This window comes from Arachis hypogaea, chromosome 9, assembly GCF_003086295.3.
Source record: "Arachis hypogaea cultivar Tifrunner chromosome 9, arahy.Tifrunner.gnm2.J5K5, whole genome shotgun sequence".
In the NCBI taxonomy this organism is placed as follows: domain Eukaryota; kingdom Viridiplantae; phylum Streptophyta; class Magnoliopsida; order Fabales; family Fabaceae; genus Arachis; species Arachis hypogaea.
Genome location: NC_092044.1, coordinates 120,091,240 through 120,111,508, shown reverse-complemented (window position 1 = coordinate 120,111,508; position 20,269 = coordinate 120,091,240). Strand labels below are relative to the sequence as shown.

Sequence of the window (20,269 nt, the reverse complement as noted above, 5' to 3'; positions counted from 1 at the left end):
TTCTAGCATCTTCTAGTACTATATTAAAGACTAAGTTGAACTTCTAATATCACCTAGACAAGAAGAATTTTACACGAACAATGTTATGAAAATTTTTACCGTAGTTTGAGGTATTTATTTTGATCCTAAATGTCATGAAGAACTATTTTTACATAATCCTAAATGTAGTGTGACTCTCGAATATTGATTAATAAGTATGTAAATATGTAATACACACATATTGGATTGAAAAGTGATAAGATGAAAATCTTAATCATGATTTAAAAAAATATATATAAATACAAATTGTGAATTATTATTTTATTGTGCAAAATTTTGTCCCATGCTACTCGGATTAGAGTCTAAACTTAGTGATGCTTTTGGCTATTAGATTTTCATCATCTAGAGTGTAGCACTCCACCACTTCGCCTAGCAGCACAAAATTTGTATAATTTTTTCATAATTCTATTTTTACGGTTTAGGCTACTCTCATTTTGCTCGTCGCTACTATGAGAATCGCTTTTGCTTTTTTTTTTTCTGGCTACTAAGATATTTTAGTTGGCCAAATTGTTTCTTGTTTGTCCGTAAATTCAGCAGCAATTCAAAAGATTAACCTATTCGGAGATCACAATTTCTTTGATTTTTATCTTATATAAAATTGTGAGTTATGATTTTTTTTCGGTTTAATATCCCTAATATTAACGTCTTTAACTAAAATAACTCAATATTAATGTAAAACACACGTCTTTATTTTCACATTTGAAATCAAAATATGTGTGTATATTTGCAACGATGCAAGAAGTAAGGAGAGGAGAAGGAAGCAAAAAGAGAGAATTTGGAATAGAGGTTTGGCAATTTCTACATTTTGATTTCCAATGCATGGCAGTTATGACTTTAATGCTTTGAAAGTGAAGTGTGAAGGGATATTATAAGAAGGGAGATTGATGGGTAGGCCACATTATAGGCTTTTGTTATTGGTATGTTGTACCTTTGTAGCTGTAATATGTAAGTATGTGTCTTTGTGTACTTTGATGTTGGTAAGTAGTAATGTTTTGTACACTGCTTTCAATGGACCTTGTGCTTATAAAGAGAGGCCTATTATTATTATTATTAATTTTATTATGGGAAGGTTGGGTCCATTTCATAGCTCTGGCAAATCTGGGCTCTCTTTGTTCAATGTTGGTTTGCTCAATTGTTCTAAAGTGGGTGCATTAAACAAATTATGTACAATTGTCAGCTTATGGAAGCAAGAAAGAAAAAATTGAATTGAATTGAATGTTGTTACCTTATTACCCATCTCTTGGTCGTTGGAGTTCTGCATATTCTATTCTCCTATAAGGAAACTTTGGCTTTAATGTCACCATGTGTGTTTAGTGGTGGAGATTATAGGATTGGATAATTGGGTGGTTGTTGATTTAATTAATCACAATTATAAGCTGGATCAATAAAATTGCTTTAAATTCGGTTTTAATTTAAACTAGTTCAATCTTTTACATACCCACAAGGGTATTGGGGTACTGTAAGAGGCATGCTACAACACCATAAAGAGAAGTTGGATTGTACTTTTTGAGAGAAACTAGTTGAAAGAGGAATAGATAAGTAAAATTTCTGGAGGAAAAATGGTGAATTTTATAAACAATTTAAAATTATAGTAATTTATTTCAATCCAAGATATAATAAAGACAATGACAATATTTTCAAAATCCGATATATACTTTAATTTTAAAATTCAGAATGTTACAAATAATAATAAGTATAAGGAGCCAATGGAATATTTATACAATGTGTATAATGGAAATTTATGAAGAATTAGAGATATAACCATTATTGTTACCTTTTTCATCAACTAAAACTTTTGGGATGAGTAGTATCATGACATGGTATTAGAATGTTAGATCTGAAAGGCTAAGAGTTCAATATTTGGTGAACTCCAAAATCAATTTAATCTTTTGAGAAGATGTTTATTATTCCTAATATTCGGATAGTTGGTTATTCTAGATAATATGAGAAATGTTTATGCGGATCGGACGTATGATCCCGTGTGTCCCCGCGGTACACCAGCGAGACACTAAATCACAGTAAGAGATGTCATGTGAATTAATTTACAAACCTTAGACTTTATCTAAGGCTATATCTCACTTTACCACTAAGTTGGAACTTAGAAGTGCTCCTTAACATATTATAGGCTAATAATAATATATCAGATGTTCAAATTCATATGAATAATGCTTCAGCCTTACACTAATTCATGCATGTATATGGGATTTTGTTAAAATAAATTAACTTCATATAATTCAACTTTTATATGTTTATTTCTATTTTAAAGTTTTGATTGTCTCTTATTTTTCATTAATAATTTATTTTCACTTTAAATTTTTTTATTTTTCTTGTTATTTTTATTCTTTCTTTAGAAAATTACTTCTAACTTTATCTATATGTACCTTTTTTTAATTTTTTTCAAATTTAATTAGACCATTAAATTAAAAGCTAATAATTTATATCTATATATATATTAAAGCAATAAAATTTATATATAATTTATTAAAATTTAAATAATATAAAATATTAAACACCAAAAATAAATATTATAATTTTTTTAATTTATTTAATTATTATTGAATCTAACAGTTTGACCAATCTATCGGTTGAACTATTAATTCAATGATCTAATATAATTTACTACTTTGACTGAATTAATTACCAATTCGATTTTGATAATTATGCATCTTAGTCTGGTTAGGTTGTGAAATACATATTCAAAAACAAATTCTTTTTTTAATTTAAAATAAGTGAATTTTATTTTTCAGCTTAATAGTATTCGATATAATATATAATATTAATGAATATTAAATAAATAAAATACTATTTTATAATTGTTAAAATATAAATAGAGTATCTAAATATTTATTGGTATGAAATAATTTACCAAAATTAAATCACAATATTAATATTAGAATAACATCAAAGTTACATAGAAAGAATTTTTTTCTTTTAGATTTTTCAATGTATTTTTAATTCGACAATTTAAAAACTAATCCGTTATAAATTTAAGTTTTATTTAAAAATTTGTTATTAATTAATAAATTATTTTATTGCGCAGATCAGTATTCCAATACGCTAACTAATAAACTAAACAATGGACCAACCTAGATTGATTAGATTTCAATCCGAAAATCAGAGGATGCAGCTACTGTGGGTACAAGCGATCAGGCACGAACACGATGGAAGCTTGTTGTTTTGATGGGATTGGCGATTTGCTCGGAAGTGCTATCGCTGAAAATGAGCGCGTTATTGGTCTTCGACGTTCCAGGGGAACAGAAATACGTACTCGCGGACGAGTGCGCGTTACACAATCTCAGCGCAGACGAGATCTATTTTGGGCCTGGGCTTCGACTCAATTTCAGGTGCTGCTGACGTGGATGCTTTGGGCTGAGATCCTTTCCCTGGCCCCGGGAAGTCAAGTTGGTTTTGGGCCTCGGAAACGCTCGGGCCACCATCACCGTTCGTTTGATCAGCTATGAAGAGCAGGAAAGGGAGATCACCATATCCTTCGGGTCACTCTGATTTCGTTCTTGTTTTTTTTTGGTGACTGATTTCGTTCTTGTTAAAGAAGAAGAAAACGGTCAAAATAAAAAAATAGTGTCGGAGCAGAGAAAGACTCCCCAGCAAGTTTGGTCTCCGCGACAATGACGATGCGACTGGTACTTGCCACTTGTTGTTGTGAGAAAATGGAGGATGACAAACTAGATATGTTCATTTCCGTGGGTCCAGCAAATTAGCTGCCAAGTGTTGAATAAAAAATTAAGCATAATAAATTAATAATATTAACCATGTCACATTATACGCGATTAAGCAACCTTAATAACGGATCCACACCATTACCTTCTCGAATACTCTTTAAGCGAAGCGCGTAATAATAATAATAATAATATAAATATGAGATTTTCTTCCTCTCCTCTGTAAACGTTCCTTATAGTTTCTTCTCAACATGAGCACCGCCAACAACAACCACCAGAACGATCAATCTGCAGCATCGTCTTCATCATCTCCATCTGTACCGAAGTGGGAGACGCACATAATGGGGAAGCCAGCAGTGCCAAGTAGCCACCCAGACAACAAGAAAGCAGCAGTGGAGGGTGCACCAAGTGAAGAGCCTGGAGTTCAGTACTACCATCAGCAGCATCCATATGTTCAACATAGCCCCCTTGACAAGCCTCCAAGTACCAGCCCCATGGAATCCATCCTCAACATGTTCGATTCTTGGAGTAAGAAGGCTGAACTTGCTGCCAACAACATCTGGCACAACCGTTAGTTTCTTCTTTCCTTCTCTCTTTCATTTTTCTTTCTTTTTTCTCAAATTGATGTGCTAGTTATAAAAGATGAAATTAATTAGTATTTGAGAGGAAAAAATTTGTACTTCTGTAAATTTCTCTGTTAAAGAATTAAGTTATTACTTGTGTCTTTAGTAGTCAACACAGATTGGATTTACTTAAATTTTTTTATGCTTTTACTTAATATTTTATATGTATTGATCATCGTATAATTTATGTTAATAAAATGCTCCAAATCATATATTTTGCTACAATTTAGTTGTGAAAATGTTGTCATATTAATGTTTAGAATTACATGGGGTGAAAATTCACGCATAGTTTTTTTTTTTTTCCTTAAAGTTGACCGTTAAGAGTTATTTTGATATGGTTAACTAAATTATAATGTTTTTAATTATCAACTTCTTCAGATGAGGAGAAGTGCATATCACTTGGTTACCGTGATTAAACACTAGTCAATCATATCATGAGTATCAAATATCATTCCAATCGACTATAATTGTTATTCTGTAATTATAATATTTATCATTTGATTTTTTTGTTCGGACGCTAAAAATTGAGAGGATCTATTTTCGATATTTTGCAGTCAGAACAAGCCCATCAGTATCCTCGGCTGCACTGGGGAAGATGAACCTGACGGTGAAAGCAATATCAGAAGGTGGATTTGAGTCACTGTACAAGCAGACATTCACAACATATCCAAATGAGAAGCTTAAGAAAACCTTTGCCTGTTACCTCTCAACATCAACAGGCCCTGTTGCTGGAACACTTTATCTCTCAGATGTTCATGTCGCCTTTTGCAGCGATCACCCTTTGTCTTTCACTGCACCCTCTGGCCAGCAAACTTGGAGCTACTACAAGGTGCCAATCTCTATTTTTCTTTCTTAAATCTATAATTGCAATTATAACACCAGAAAGAATTGTTCAAAAGGAAATGAAAACACCCAAGTTTTTATATGGAAAGCAATAATGCAAGGAAAAAAGTCATGAAATTCTTTCATGTGAAGTTGATAGTTAAAAATTACTAGATGATTTGACATATTTGACTAAATTGTTATATAATGATTATTAACTATCAACTTCATGTAAAAAACAACTGTACGCAAATTTTTACCATAATGTAGCAACAATTATAGTAGATTAGTCGCAACCTACCATCTAAATAGGTGTACAATTGAAACATCTATTGAATCTAACGGGTGAAGAAGATAGAAAAAGGGTTAACTTATGGGAGATCACATTGTACTGTAATAGATTAAATTGAGTGCACAAAAATACAACACCTATACAAATATGATTTTGTTTTAAATAAGTGTGCAGTTTGATTAGTATAAATGAAAAGCATTATTTTATGAACTTGTATATCATTGTATGTTTAGATTTTGTTATGGCATCCATTTCAGCTCTTAAAAACTCTGTTTTTTAACTTTTAGATGATACTCAGTGTTCAAATGTTGAAACATCGTCACTTAGGATGTTACTTTGTAACAGGTAATGGTGCCTTTGGGGAAGATTGGAGCAGCGAACCCAGTGATCATGAGGGAGAACCCATCAGAGAAGTACATTCAGATTGTTACTGTGGATGGACATGATTTTTGGTTCATGGGTTTTGTTAATTTTGACAAGGCAAATAAGCATCTTTCAGAAGCTTTGTCAAATTTTACTGTGCCAGGAATAGCGGTTCCACCCACCAGTTCCAGTTCCTGAGCACCGATTTCCATTTCATCGCTGCATGAAATCTGTTTTCCCTGTGCGAGTTGTGTTCATTAATGTATTTTCTTGCAGCTATTAATGTTGGATTTATATATACTAGATGAATAGTTTCCAGACCCAAACCAAAGCGAGATTTAAGGCCAACTTTTAATTTGTGGATGCTAGGTTTTTCTGTTTATGTTTTAGAAGATCTATTATGTTGGTCATATGGATCTAACTTGTGTATGTATTTATTTAGAGAAAGTATAGGGAGGCAATGACCTAAGCGTACAATGTGTACAATGAAGGTTTAGAAAGTATTAGAGATATGATTATTAGTGTTACATTGTTCTATTAGGTTACGTTTTTGGGATGAGTTGTTTCAAAACATGGTATTTTTATAACATGAGATGTTTATTATCCCTGATATCTAGATGGTTATCACTGGTATCCGGATGGTTATTCTGAATAGTATAGGTGATGTTCATTTTATTCATAAACTAAAGATTTAGCCCATTGTACACATTGTACGTTTAGGCCATTGGCTCCTTAGCACTACTCATTTATTTATTGGTCAGCGATTAATTTTAAATAAAATTTTAATCCCTCATGGCTTGGCTTATTGGATTGGGAGGTATCATAGAAAATAAAACTAAATTAATTTAAATTAATTAAATAGTTATTTTTATTTAAACAAATATTAGGAGTTATGTATCTCATTAATTAATTACGAATTCTTAAATAAAATTGGGGTGTATCTCATTAATTAATTACGAATTCTTAAATAAAATTTAGATTTATGTAAATTAATCTTTAATTTACTAAATTAGAGAACATAGTAGAAACCAAAAAAATATTTATACATTGAAATTTTTTTTTCTTTATATTTTAGCTGTGGGTTGCTCATTAATTACATGCCATTTTTTCCCCCTTAGCTATTTACGCTTTGATTTAATACTACTGCTCATGTCATTTAATAAAGTTAATTTTCATACATATGAAGTAATATATATCTTCACGTAATTAAATTTAACATACAAGATGATAGAAATTCCATTTTTCATAGTAAAATTTATAGGATTTAGTCCATTCGTGTCGTAAAGACATATTTAAAAAATATAATAATAAAAAATTTTAAAATTTTTAATAAATTTTAATTAAATTTTTTTTAATGTTTTTAACTTATATATATTAAAAAGTATTTATAATAGAATTTATAATATTATAGTGTTTATATTTTCAAATTTCTTTAATACTTTTTTAATGTATTTTTTTCTTGAGAATATAAGTGTTCATAGGAAATGGGCATCCATATTCCATTCTTATCACAACACTTTTTATTGGATGTCTATTTAGGATTATGCCTCATTAAAATTTTACTAAAAAAAAATCAATGAAAAAAAATTTAGTGAAGGAAAAAGAGTACAAATTTTTTTTGTGATGGGGATTGCTTTATTAAAAACCTTGTCAAGAAAAATCCAATGGAAAAAAAGTGACCAAGGAAAAAAGAGTACAGTCTCCCCCTCTTGTCGACATCATTTAACATCTCGAAATCGGCGCATCCCAATCTGATGTACCAATTTTTTAAAGGAGGATTTTGGAAGTGACTTTATGAATAAGTTACCAAATTGTCACTTGAGTGGATTTGTTGGACATCAATTGTCCCTTGATTTTAAGGATTATGAGTGAAGAAGAATTTGGGAGAAATATGCTTTGTTCTGTCACCTTTAATGTATCCACCCTTAAGTTGGAGCTATCTTATGGTTAATTAGTCCACATGATGACAGAATATATTGGATCAAACTCTTGAGCCAAAAATACTCGTGACTTGTTTCATGTATCGCTAGTATTTCAGCATGATTAGAGGAGGTTGCTGCTATCGTCTGTTTCGTGGACTTTTATGATTTGGATGTACCACCATATGTGAACAGGTATCCTGTTTGAGATATCCCTTTGTGTGGATCAGACAAGTATTCAGCGTCAGCATAGCCAACTAATTGTGACTTGGATCCATATGGGTAAAACAGTCTCATATCAACCGTTCTATGAAGATATCAAAAGATTTGTTTGATTCCATTCCAATGTCTTCTGGTTGGAAAGGAACTATACATTGCTAGTAAATTCACAGCAAATGATATATCGGATCGTGTATTATTAATAAGATACATTAGCGCTCCAATGGCACTAAGATATGGTACTTCGGGACCAATGATATCTTCATTCTCTTCTTTAAGACGGAATTGATTATTTTCCACATCCAAAGACCTTACGATTATTGGGGTACTTAATGGATGTGATTTATTCATATAAAATCTTTTCAATATCTTTTCTGTGTATATTATTTGATGAACACAGATCCCATTCTTTGTATGCTCGATCTGCAGGTCGAGGCAAAATTTAGTCTTTCCAAGATCTTTTATCTCAAATTCTTCTTTTAGAGTTTTTATAATTGTTGAAATCTTTTCAGGAGTTCCAATGATATTTAAACCATCAACGTACACAGTAATTATAATGAATCCAAATGTAGATTTCTTTATGAAAACACATGGGTAGATAACATCATTCTTAAAACCATTTTTGGTCAGATACTCAATAAGACAATTATACCACATTCGTCCAGATTGCTTTAGACCATATAAAGATCTTTACAATTTGACTGAGTATAATCCATGTGAATATTCATTGGATGGTTTAGATATCTTTAGTCCTTTAGGAACTTTCATATAGATATCACGATCTAATGAGCCGTATAAGTAGGATGTTACCACATCCATTAAATGTATATGTAGATTATGATATGTGGATAAACTAACCAAATAACGCAATGTTATTGCATCCACTACAGGGGAATATGTTTCTTCATAATCTATACCGGGCCTTTGTGAAAAATCTTGTGCTACAAGTTGAGCTTTGTAGCGTACAACTTCATTTTTCTCATTTCGTTTTCTCACAAATACCCATCGGTATCCAACAGGTTTTACATCTTCTGATGTACGGACTACAGGTCCAAAGATTTCACGTTTTGCAAGTGAGTCTAACTCAGTCTTTATAACTTCTTTCCATTTTGGCCAATAATTTTTTTATTGACATTCTTCAACTGATCTTGGATCAAGATCCTTACTTTCATGCATGATATTTAATGCCACACTATATGAAAATATTTCATTGACAATTGTCTTATTTCAGTCCCATTTCTCTCCTGTGAAGACATACTTTATCGAGTTCTCGTCATTTTCACAATTTTCAGGTACCTGAACATCTTCTGGCATTAAAACTATATTAGAATTTTGGACAACTGCATGTGTCTTTACAGTGTCTTTTTCAACAGGAATAATATTTACCTCTTTTTTTTCAAAGATTTTTGTCTTTGGAACCGACAGACCTGCCACGCTTCTGGCATGAATTCGCTTTGGTGGCAATTTGTCTGACTGGGACATCAACTTGAATTGGAGTATTTTCAGCCGATATATAGGATTTAGTAATCCTCTTTGTATCAGAAAATGCATCAGGCAATTCATTTGCTATCCTTTGCAAATGTATAATCTTTTGAACTTCTAGTTCACATTGTCCTGATCGAGGATCCAAATGCATCAATGATGATGCATTCCAATTAAGTTCCTTTTCAGGAAGCTTATTCTCTCCCCCCTAATGTTGGAAATATTTGATTCATCAAAATGACAATCCGCAAATCGAGCTTTAAATACATCCTTAATTTGTATCTCAAGATACCTCACTATAGAGGGAGAATCATATCCAACATATATCCTCAATTTTCTTTGGGGTCTATTTTGGTGCGAGAAGGTGGTGCAATGGGAACATATATCGTACACCCGAATATCCTTAAATGAGAAACATTTGATTGCTGGCCAAAAGCTATTTGCATAGGAGAGAACTGATGGTAACTTATTGGCCTCAAACGAATAAGTGCTACGACATGTAAAATAGCATGTCCCCAAGCCGAAGTTAGGAGATTTGTTCTCATAAGTAAGGGTCTATCAATTAATTGGAGGCGTTTAATAAGTGATTCTGCTAACCCATTTGTGTGTGAACATGAGCTACTGGATGTTCAACACTTATTCCATTAGCCATAAAATAAGCATCAAAGGCTTGGGAAGTGAATTCACTAGCATTATCAAGCCGAATTGCTTTAATTGGATTTTCTGAAAATTGTGCTTTTAATCAAATAATTTGAGCAAGTAATCTCGCAAACGCCAGGTTGCAAGAAGACAATAAGCACACATGTGACCATCTCGAAGATGCCTCTATTAGGACCATAAAATATCTAAAAGATCCACACGGTGGATGAATAAGTCCACATATATCGCCTTGAATCCTTTCTAGGAATTCAGGGGACTCAAATCCAATCTTTACTATGATGGCCTTAAAATTAACTTTTCCTGAAAACATGCAGCACAACAAAATTCACTAGATTTAAGAATCTTCTGGTTCTTTAGTGAATGTCCATGGGAGTTTTCAATAATTCTCCACATCATGGTTTTTTCCGGATGACCCAATCGATCATGCCAAGTTATGAATTTATTTGGGCTAGTAAACTTCTGGTTTACAATGGCATGTGATTCAATTGCACTAATCTTGGTATAATATAACCCAAATGAAAGGGAGGGTAACTTTTCTAATATAACCTTTTTATTTAAATCATGAGTTGTGAAACATAAGTACTCATGCTTTTCCTCATTCATTGTTTCAATATGATATACATTTCGGCGAACATTTTTGAAACTCAACAAGTTCCTTAGAGATTTGGTAGATAATAGTGCATTATTTATTATGAATTTTGTTCCTCCAGAAAACAAAATTATAGCTCTTTCGGAGCCTTCTATCACATTGCCCGAGCCAATAACAGTGTTAACATATTCTTCTTTTGGTACAAGATGGGTAAAATATATATCACTTTTGAGAATAGTGTGCAAACTTGCACTATCCACAAAACATATCATTGCCATTTCTTCAAAGACAAATAATATTAATATGAGTATAAATATTTACGCAGTAAAATTATTTTCTTGATTGAAAATACTTTTCTAAGTATAGAATATACTAAAAAGTTTATTATTACCATCTTGGCGTATTTAGAAATTTTGAAATTCATAAATATTTTATTATACATCATATTTAAAATTTAGATGCATAAAAAAAAACTTAACAATAAGTTTTTTACATTATTTATTTACATGAATACTTAACAATCTCACGTATTAAACTATTCTATCATTGATCAAATGACAAATATTTCCTTTAGAATCTTCAAAAAAATCAGATACATCAGAATGAGTGGTGTAATTTTCAGCATCATTTGAAACAAAATTTATTTCCTTTCCTTTGTCATCCTTTTTCAAAGATGCTTGACAAAGATCGACTAGGTGCCTCGGGGTACGACAGGTACGTGACCAATGACCCTTTCTACCACAACCGAAACACTTTCCTCTGTTGATTTATTTTGTCCAGAGATTCTTTCTTTATCCCACTTCTGGTGAGATCCTTTCTTGTGAACATAATTCATTTTCTTTCCATGATTTTTCTTGTTACTAAAATCATGTCATTTACCTCTTCTAGGGTAATGATTTGCCGCATTTGCTTCAGGAAATGGGGCGGCGCCAATTGGGCGCGCTTCATGATTTTTTAATAGCAATTCATTGTTGTATTTAGCAACAAGAAGGTAAGAAATTAACTTAGAATATTTTGTAAATCATTTTTCTCGATACTGCTGCTGCAGGAGCACATTTGAGACATGGAAGGTCGAGAAAATTTTCTCTAACATATCATTATCAGTTATCCTTTTCCCACATAATTTCATTCGTGACGTGATTCGAAACATTGTTGAATTATATTCATTTATGGATTTAAAATCCTATAGACGCAAGTGCGTCCATTCATATCGGGTTTAAGGAAGTATCACCGTTTTTTGATGATTATACCTTTCTACAAGATCTTTCCATAGATCTGCAGGATCTTTTAATGTAAAATATTCATTTTTCAATCTTTCGTCAAGATAACGACGAAAAAAAATCATGACTTTGATTTTATCCTTTTAGAATGTATTATTTTCAGCATTAATGTTATCTCCAAGATCCATTAAATCAAGATGGATTTCAGCATCTATTATCAATGATAAATAATTGTTTCTAGATATATCAAGAGCATTAAATTCAAGATGAGAGAGCTTTGACATAATGAAAATTTATTACCTGAGTCTTTCAAAAATTTGATCAGAGTCTCGTGCTGATAACGTGTTGTAAAATAAATAAATAAGATGTACTAAATATAAAATAAAGATGTGTAAATAAATAACTTTAGTAATAATATTCACCACATCAATATCTCACACTAATAGAAATGTATTAATATTAGGGTAAATCACTATATTAAGTCAAGGAGAGACAAATTTTATACAAATCTACCAAACCAAAATCTGGTTTATAAATCAACCAAAGCACGTTTCTATATAGTTCGAACCAGCTTAATTCAAATCCCATTTACATATAATTCGAATCAATTTGATTCAAACTATACACACGCACATACCCACTAATTCGAATCAACCTGATTCAAATTACACACACAACAATTCAAATCAGGCTGATTCGAATTACTCTTTAGCACGCAAACTTTGGTTCAACACCTCTCAATTTTATATTTGTGAATAACACAAAAAATTTTCATATCCAAAATTTTTGGCTCTAATTTTCCAATTTTTTTTATATTAGTGATATAATTATTTAAATATTTTATCTATTAATTCAAAGTAGTTTTATAATACAATATTAAAATTTTTATAAAAAAAATATAGACTTTAACTTTTACTAATTTTAAAAAATTATTTAAACATGAATAAAAAAGAAACTCTTATATAAAAATACGTATTAGAATAATTATTTTTTAATTAGTAGTTTAAGTCTCGATCCAATAATAGGAGTAGGAGTTACAAACAGCATATCAAAACTGTTTAATCAAAATAAGATCTCAATCAAACAATACAATCATACATAAAAATACATCCTATGTACTCCATATATTACTAAAGTGTTTTCTCGTTTACTGTATATCTCTATTTATTATTTTATGTATCTTTATTTATTATGTTAAATTTTTAAAATAAATAATTTTATGATATAAAATACATAATTCAACCTTTAAAACTGGGGGTGGGCAATATGAAAAAAAATGTTATATTTTGAATTTTCTTCTAAAATTATTCTTTTATATGATGTATTTTAATTTGCTAAAAAGATTATTGCTTTCTACTAAAAAAATAAATTTAAAAAAAATTAACAAAATACTTTTTTTTAATTATTAATTTTAATTATAAAAAATATATAATATATATAATTAAAATTAATAATTAAAAATTACTAAAATATCGGTGCATCGATATACTTAAAAATTTTCTGTTCTTTTTACGCCATATAACGATTGTTAAGGTGTCAATTTGTATATTGACTTTAATTAAAACTCTATATTTTTAATTATTATTTTATATTATATGTTCCTCTCTATGATTTCAATGTCTTTCCCAGTCTAAATGCGACTCCAATTGGGAAGATCTCACATGTCTGAAGAGCAGATGAGAGCACGTGATCTGTCCTTATCAGAAACCTGATTCACAAGACATTCTTAGTAGATATGTATCCATTAAATCGAATTAAATTTATCTCAGTTTCGGCGTATATATATATGAAAAAATTTTAAATATATCAAAAACATGAATATTTTAATTATTTTAATTGTTAATTTTAATTAATATATATTATGTATATTTTTATAATTTAGATTGACAATTAAAATAATTGAAATATTGATATTTTTGATACACTTAAAATTTTCTCTCTCTCTCTCTCTCTCTCTCTATATATATATATATATATATATATATATATATATATATATAACTCATAAATAGGATCGATGCTGATTATTTAGTGCATGCTCATCTCACACTCTCAGGTCTCCTTTCATGACATAGCCTCATTTAAAATAAATTGAAAGTGATAACAATTTCGATGTGTTTCTCATTTTACATAAATTGATCCGAGTTTATATGGATGTTTACATCGTGTTGTAAGGATTTTGTTTTCCTATCCTCTCCCCAAAAAATATTTTTTAAATAATAAAATACTATAATAAAAATTTTATAATTATTTTTATATAAAAATATTTATTTTTAATTTTTAGATAATAAATTATATGATCAAATTTTAATATTTATAAAATATTATTTTTATTTAAAATATAATTAAATAAATAAATTACACTTTTAAATAAAATATTTTTATAAAAAAATATTTTTACTATTTTCATTTAAATAGTTGTCTTTTTGAATTACTAGGACCAAAGTGTCAGAGGCATATATAGATTATTCTTGTTGGAAGAGTTGGGCCATGTAAATTTTTACAACTATAAAATTAGAAACAAACGCTCAATTTGGTTTCTGTTTATTTTTTTAAAAGATAAAATGATTTCTTTTTAAATAAAAAAATAAATTTAGTTTTTAATAAAATTATTTTAGGATAATATAAATTTTTATTAAAAATTTTATTAAATAATAAAAAAAAATAATTTTGTGGAAAGAACTTATTTGTAATGTGTAGATTTTAAATTTTCAAAAATTATTAGTAAATTTATTTTTGAATTTTTTTTATTAGTGATAGTTAACTAGAGAAAAACTATTGTTAAGAGAATGTCATAAAAAGAAAAAGTAATTCAAGTACGAAAATCTTTTGAAAAAAATAGCATCACACAAGATAATTTTTATATATAAAAAAAAGACACTTTAGTTTTTAATTTTTTTATTTTGAGATAATATCACCCATCTGTTAAAATATTTATTAAATAAATACGAAAATTTGTTTCATGGAAATCTTATATGTAATTTGTGGGTGTTACAAATTATTAATAAATTTATTTTTAAAAAATTTTTCACTTGTGGTGGTTAATAAATAGAGAAAGGCCATTGTTGAAAATAATATGAGAAAAAAAATTACAGTACGAAGTTTTTTTAAAGAAAAAATTAACATCGAATAATAAATAAGAGAAGAGAATATTAATATTGATGGTATTGATATTGGCGATGATGATAACAGAGGAGATAACGGTGATAATAACGTATGGTTCTACAATAAAAATAATAGAGATAGAATTGATAATAATAAGAATGAAGTATGTGGTGGTAATAATGGTGATAGTTGATCATATGGTAAAAAAGAATTTTGTAGGATTTAAAATTTCTCACAAAATATAAATAAAATCCTATAAAAGTAATTGTAATTATTATTTAATAAATTTTTTAACAGAAAGGTCATATTCTCCCAAAATAAAGAGATTGAGAGCCAAAATATCTCTTTTTCAGATAAAAATCATCTTGTCCTTTCTAAAAATAAACAAGACCGAATTAGATATTTACTAATAAAAAGAAATATAATTACACAATTAAAATAGTAGAGATAAAAATTATAACGATAATGATAAAAAAGACAGTGATAATTTCAATAGTAATTACTTTTATTTTTAAAAAGAATTCTAAACCCTCTCCTCTTTTTAAATTACAAATAAATTCTATCCTTGTAATGCTTATTTTTATTATTATTTAACGAAGTTTTAATAGAAAAATTGTATTATTTTAAAATGATTTTGTTAAAAGTTAAAATATATTTTTTAGAAAAAAATGACGTTGTCCTTCAGCAAAACAAATAAAGATCAAATTTAGTGTTTATTCTAAAATTAATGTTGGATAGTCTTTAAAAAAGTAATAGAAAATATTATCTTAATTTTTAATAAGTAGTTATTACCAAATAAAATTACAGAAACTTTGCCTCGTTTAAGTTTCTTTTTCTCTTTTTAGATTTTTTACAGTATTTTTTTTATTTTTATTAGAGAACTTAATAGTTAATACCCTTCTTACATTAGATGAATTTTCGATAATAGCATAGTCCAATAAAAAGATTGACTTAATTCGGAAAAAAAAAAGAAAAAAGAAGAACGTGTTATCATCTTATATATGTTAGATTTGATTTTGAGCATGGATTTTTTAGTAAAAACGAAAAATAAAGAAAATTCTCGTATATAGTATAGTTTGGCCCGTATGATTTGATTGCTGCAAAATTATTCTAAAACAGTAGATTATCATTGATAGTTCAAATAGTAAATAATTGTAGGTGTTTGTTATGGTATGATGATAAATTCATACGTACCGATACATTTAAAATATAGACAAATAATAACAAGTTATGTAGAATTTATTTTCCATATCAACATTTGATTTTTGTTTTTTAAATATATATTATATCACCACTTTTACTAATACATTCATTTAATTAAATAAAAATAAAAAAATAATTTTTATTTAATTTTATAAAAAGTCTTAAACATCCTTCTTTTATTTGATTAGACAAAAATATCCTTTTAAATTAACAAAATTTTAGAATTCAATTAATCCTAATTTTATAATTTCAAATAATTTAAACAACAAAACAAAAACATATTTAAAAAACAAAAAATAAAAATTTCTTCATCTTCTCCAATTTTTCTAATCATTCGTGCCCCCTCTAAATAAAATATATCAAAGAAACAAAAAATCGATCGTTCTTTATCTTCTCCAATTACCCAAACAAAACAGTGAAAGTCCCAAATCAAAACCCTAAGTTCTTTGCCGTTGCCGTCCCAAACAATGCTTCTTCTTCTTTGGCTGATTTAAATTAAATATTGGCGGATTATAAAGACCAAACTAACCCTTGTTGTTGGTGGCGGTGGTGGTTGTTTCTAGAAAGCACTTCAAAGTCATCTTCGTCGCAGTTAGAGGACGAGGCGAAACTCTTGTTATTGGCACCGGCTTCGGCTTCGGCTTTGTCACTGGCGCTGTGGTTCTTGCTCCTGGCAAGCTCCTTAATGGCTTTCTTGGACTTGGTGAAGAGCTAGTCGAGCATGTTGTTGGCCTTATCAAACCCTAGCATGTCTTGGAGATCAAAAAACTTGCGCGCGATCTCGATCGATAGCCTCACCCTTCGGTACCTCGGCTCCTGAGCGGTGTAAATCTTATTGTGCCTATCTTTCTTCGCCGCTGCCGGTTTCTTCGCGAGCAAACTGGATATGTCGAAGTGATGATGACCACCTCCGCCACCGACACCGCTACCGTTGAGGTCCTGTTGTTTGGGCATTGATGAAGATACAGCAAGATTAGTAGTGTTATTTACAACTGGGATGGATCATGAAGGAGATTATTGTTGTTGTTGTTAGTGGCGGTTGTTGCAAAAGAAGAAGAAGCATTGTTTGGGACGGCAACGACGAAGAACCTAGGTTTTGGTTTGGGATTTTCACTGTTTTGCTTTAGAGGGGTAATTGGAGAAGATGAAGAACGATTGATTTTTTGTTTTTTTGATATGTTTTGCTTAGAGGGAGCATGAATGATTAGAAAAATTGGAGAAGATGAAGAAATTTTGATTTTTTGTTTTTTTAATATGTTTTTGTTTTGTTGTTTAAATTATTTGAAATTATAAAATTAGAATTAATTGAATTCTAAAATTTCGTTAATTTAAAAGGATATTTTTGTCTAATCAAATAAAAGAATGATGTTCAAGACTTTTTATAAAATTAAATAAAAAATATTTTTTTTTATTTTTATTTAATTAAAATGGTGTATTAATAAAAGTTGTGATATAATATATATTTAAAAAACAAAAATTAAATGTTGATGTGGAAATAAATTCCACGTAGATTGTTATTATTTATCCATATTTTAAAAATATGGGTACATATGAATATATCATCGTATCATAGCAAACACTATAATTGTATACACCTTACATCAACCAAAAATGATACGTGTAGAAAATACAATTTTTTTGGGTGAGTAGAATAAGTGCATTATTTATGTGACATAGTTAATAATTGATTTAGATACATATAATAAATAAGTAGTGCATTTCAATGGTCGTTGTATGTTTTCCAATTAGTTGGGATTTTCTCTCCAACCAGCAGCCCCCACAACTAAATTTAGGAAAAAGAATTAAAACTCTTGCAAGAAAATTTTGGACACTGAAACCAGACACCTGTTGCGGTAGCTAAATGTCAATTATTATTGGATCATCAACCCACCCAAGATATCTACACTAGCAATCGGAATAATATTGTACATCTAATAATTGTTTGAAAACCCCTCACCAGCTTCTATTTAATGATGTTAACATATTAACAGTCTTCAAATTTGGCAGAAATTAGAGAAAAGAAAACTATTATATATGTGTGTATATGGCATGTCTGTCACATATCTATTAGCTTAGCTTCTTCCCACCACACACATTCAAGATGGGGATTTATATATCATCATACCTTAATGCTAGGCTCATCTGTAAGGTATATATACTTTGTAAAAAAGTCAAGCAAACAATTATATGGATAAATTTTATATAGGAAACTTATTATTCACAAATTCTGCCATTTCATTTTCTATTACTAGTCCCATGTATTCTAAGAATATGATTTTAGAGGGAATATAGGTTTGAGATACTCGCCACTTCTTGTATTAACTTTTGAGTAAATTAAACTTATTTAATTCTAATATTTTTATGTAAATAACATATTGTTTTAGCGTCAAAGGTTAAGATTAATGATATTGGATATATTGTTTTAGAGTTGACTTGTTTAAGTTTGTGGATTATACGGACTGGTCTGTTTAAATTCACTTTGTTTTCATACCATAATTTTTCAATTTAAATTGCTTATGGCTAATCTAACGGATTAAACAAACTTACCCGTTTACTTTTTAAGTTTTTTAGAGGAATATTTTGGTTAAAAAAAAATACTTTTGGGTCAAAAATCTCAAATAAATAGAATTTTTCTAGTGCTAATCTTTTTTTTAGAGAAATGCAAAAAAATTAAATGAATTATTCGTTTAGTCAAAAATTTAAACGGATCTAATTTTAGAGACAAAAGACTATCCGTTTAAACGGATAAATGAACTGGCCTATAAATTTAGTCCATTTTAACAATTCTAGATAGAGCTATCAATAGAATCAATCTATCACATGGCCATCACCTTACGTATTAAGATAAAAAAAAATGACCCAATGATAAAAGGGTCACTTTTTAAAATTTCTATTTGATCAAAATTTTATAGGCTCGACTCTTCTTTTAATTTTTTCTTTTATTATTATTTTTTTAACTTTGGCCCCTGTTTTAATCATCGATCCAATAAATTTTTTAAAATTATCCTATTTTTATATTATATCCTACATCATTCAGAGTTGGCCACAAATCGATAAGTTAAGTTCTTTAGATAGCAAGCAGTTGGTTAAACGATTATCGGTTCGCAAATAATCAGATGTTGGGTGCCGGGTTGACCAATGAGATTGCTCGGTCACACAACAGTTGGCAATCAGTTTGTTACGCGACGGTCAACCGATTGTCAGACAGAGGTGGACAAGAGCCATGGGATCAACCATCGGCAGAGGGTTGATCGATTGAAGGTCGATTAGACAAGATCGATCAGACGACCATCGGTTAGTGATCGTCGCCTTGCTGTGGTAGGTCGGGATAGTAGGCCATGGTTGATTGATTGGTAGGATAATGTCCACAGGTCAATCGACTATTGGCTGGTGATTGATTACACTTGGGGGGGTTTAGCTGTAGTTGGCTGGGACTTTTAAATAATTTGAAAAAGAAATTATTTTTAATCACAAATATCTTGAATGCTGACCAAACTACCCAGAAAAAAATGAAACTGAACTTATATCTATGAAAGATGAGATTTTTGTGACAAAAATCTGTAAATTTTTTTTTTACTTTTAATAAAAGTTGACCAAAATCTGTAAATTATTCCTGCCATTTATCCTCAACCTCTTAACACTACCATCGTCAACACCAACGTCCACAACTCCAACCATGTCACTGTGCCCCCTCAAACCCTTCCTGACAAAACCTAAATCCACCACCATAATATGTAGTGTCACCATAGAAACACCTTTATCCACCACCACTACCATCACGTCGCTAACTCCAAGCTGAAGGCCTTCACCACCACCTTAGGCTTCTCGTCCATCCTCCTCTCTAGTCCTCTTCTCGCCATCGCCATTGACATCTCTAGCCTCATCCTCGCAAGGAATCAAATCAATTCGCGAACCGATAAAAGCATTCCATCAAGAAGCTTGATTCATCGCTGAAGAATGGTGCACCCAATAGCGCTCCGATGTTAGCGAAAAGGCAACGATCGAAAAGATGGGCTTTTCGCATATGATAGTGAGAGAATATCAAAAGCACCTGCA

At 29.9% G+C, this 20,269-nt stretch overlaps 1 protein-coding gene and 1 pseudogene across 1 annotated transcript; one reads left to right on the top strand and one right to left on the bottom strand.

Annotated features, from left to right (window-relative positions):
• Positions 1-3,136: 3,136 nt before the first annotated feature.
• On the top strand, positions 3,137-6,609 carry LOC112712699 (GEM-like protein 5). Its single transcript, XM_025765629.2, has 3 exons — positions 3,137-4,286; positions 4,894-5,168; positions 5,799-6,609. Exons 1-3 carry the CDS (start codon positions 3,968-3,970, stop codon positions 6,012-6,014), a joined length of 810 nt encoding a protein of 269 aa, XP_025621414.1. The 5' UTR covers positions 3,137-3,967; the 3' UTR covers positions 6,015-6,609.
• Positions 6,610-13,510: 6,901 nt separating this feature from the next.
• On the bottom strand, positions 13,511-19,990 carry LOC112709654 (uncharacterized; annotated as a pseudogene).
• Between the last annotated feature and the right edge of the window lie 279 nt (positions 19,991-20,269).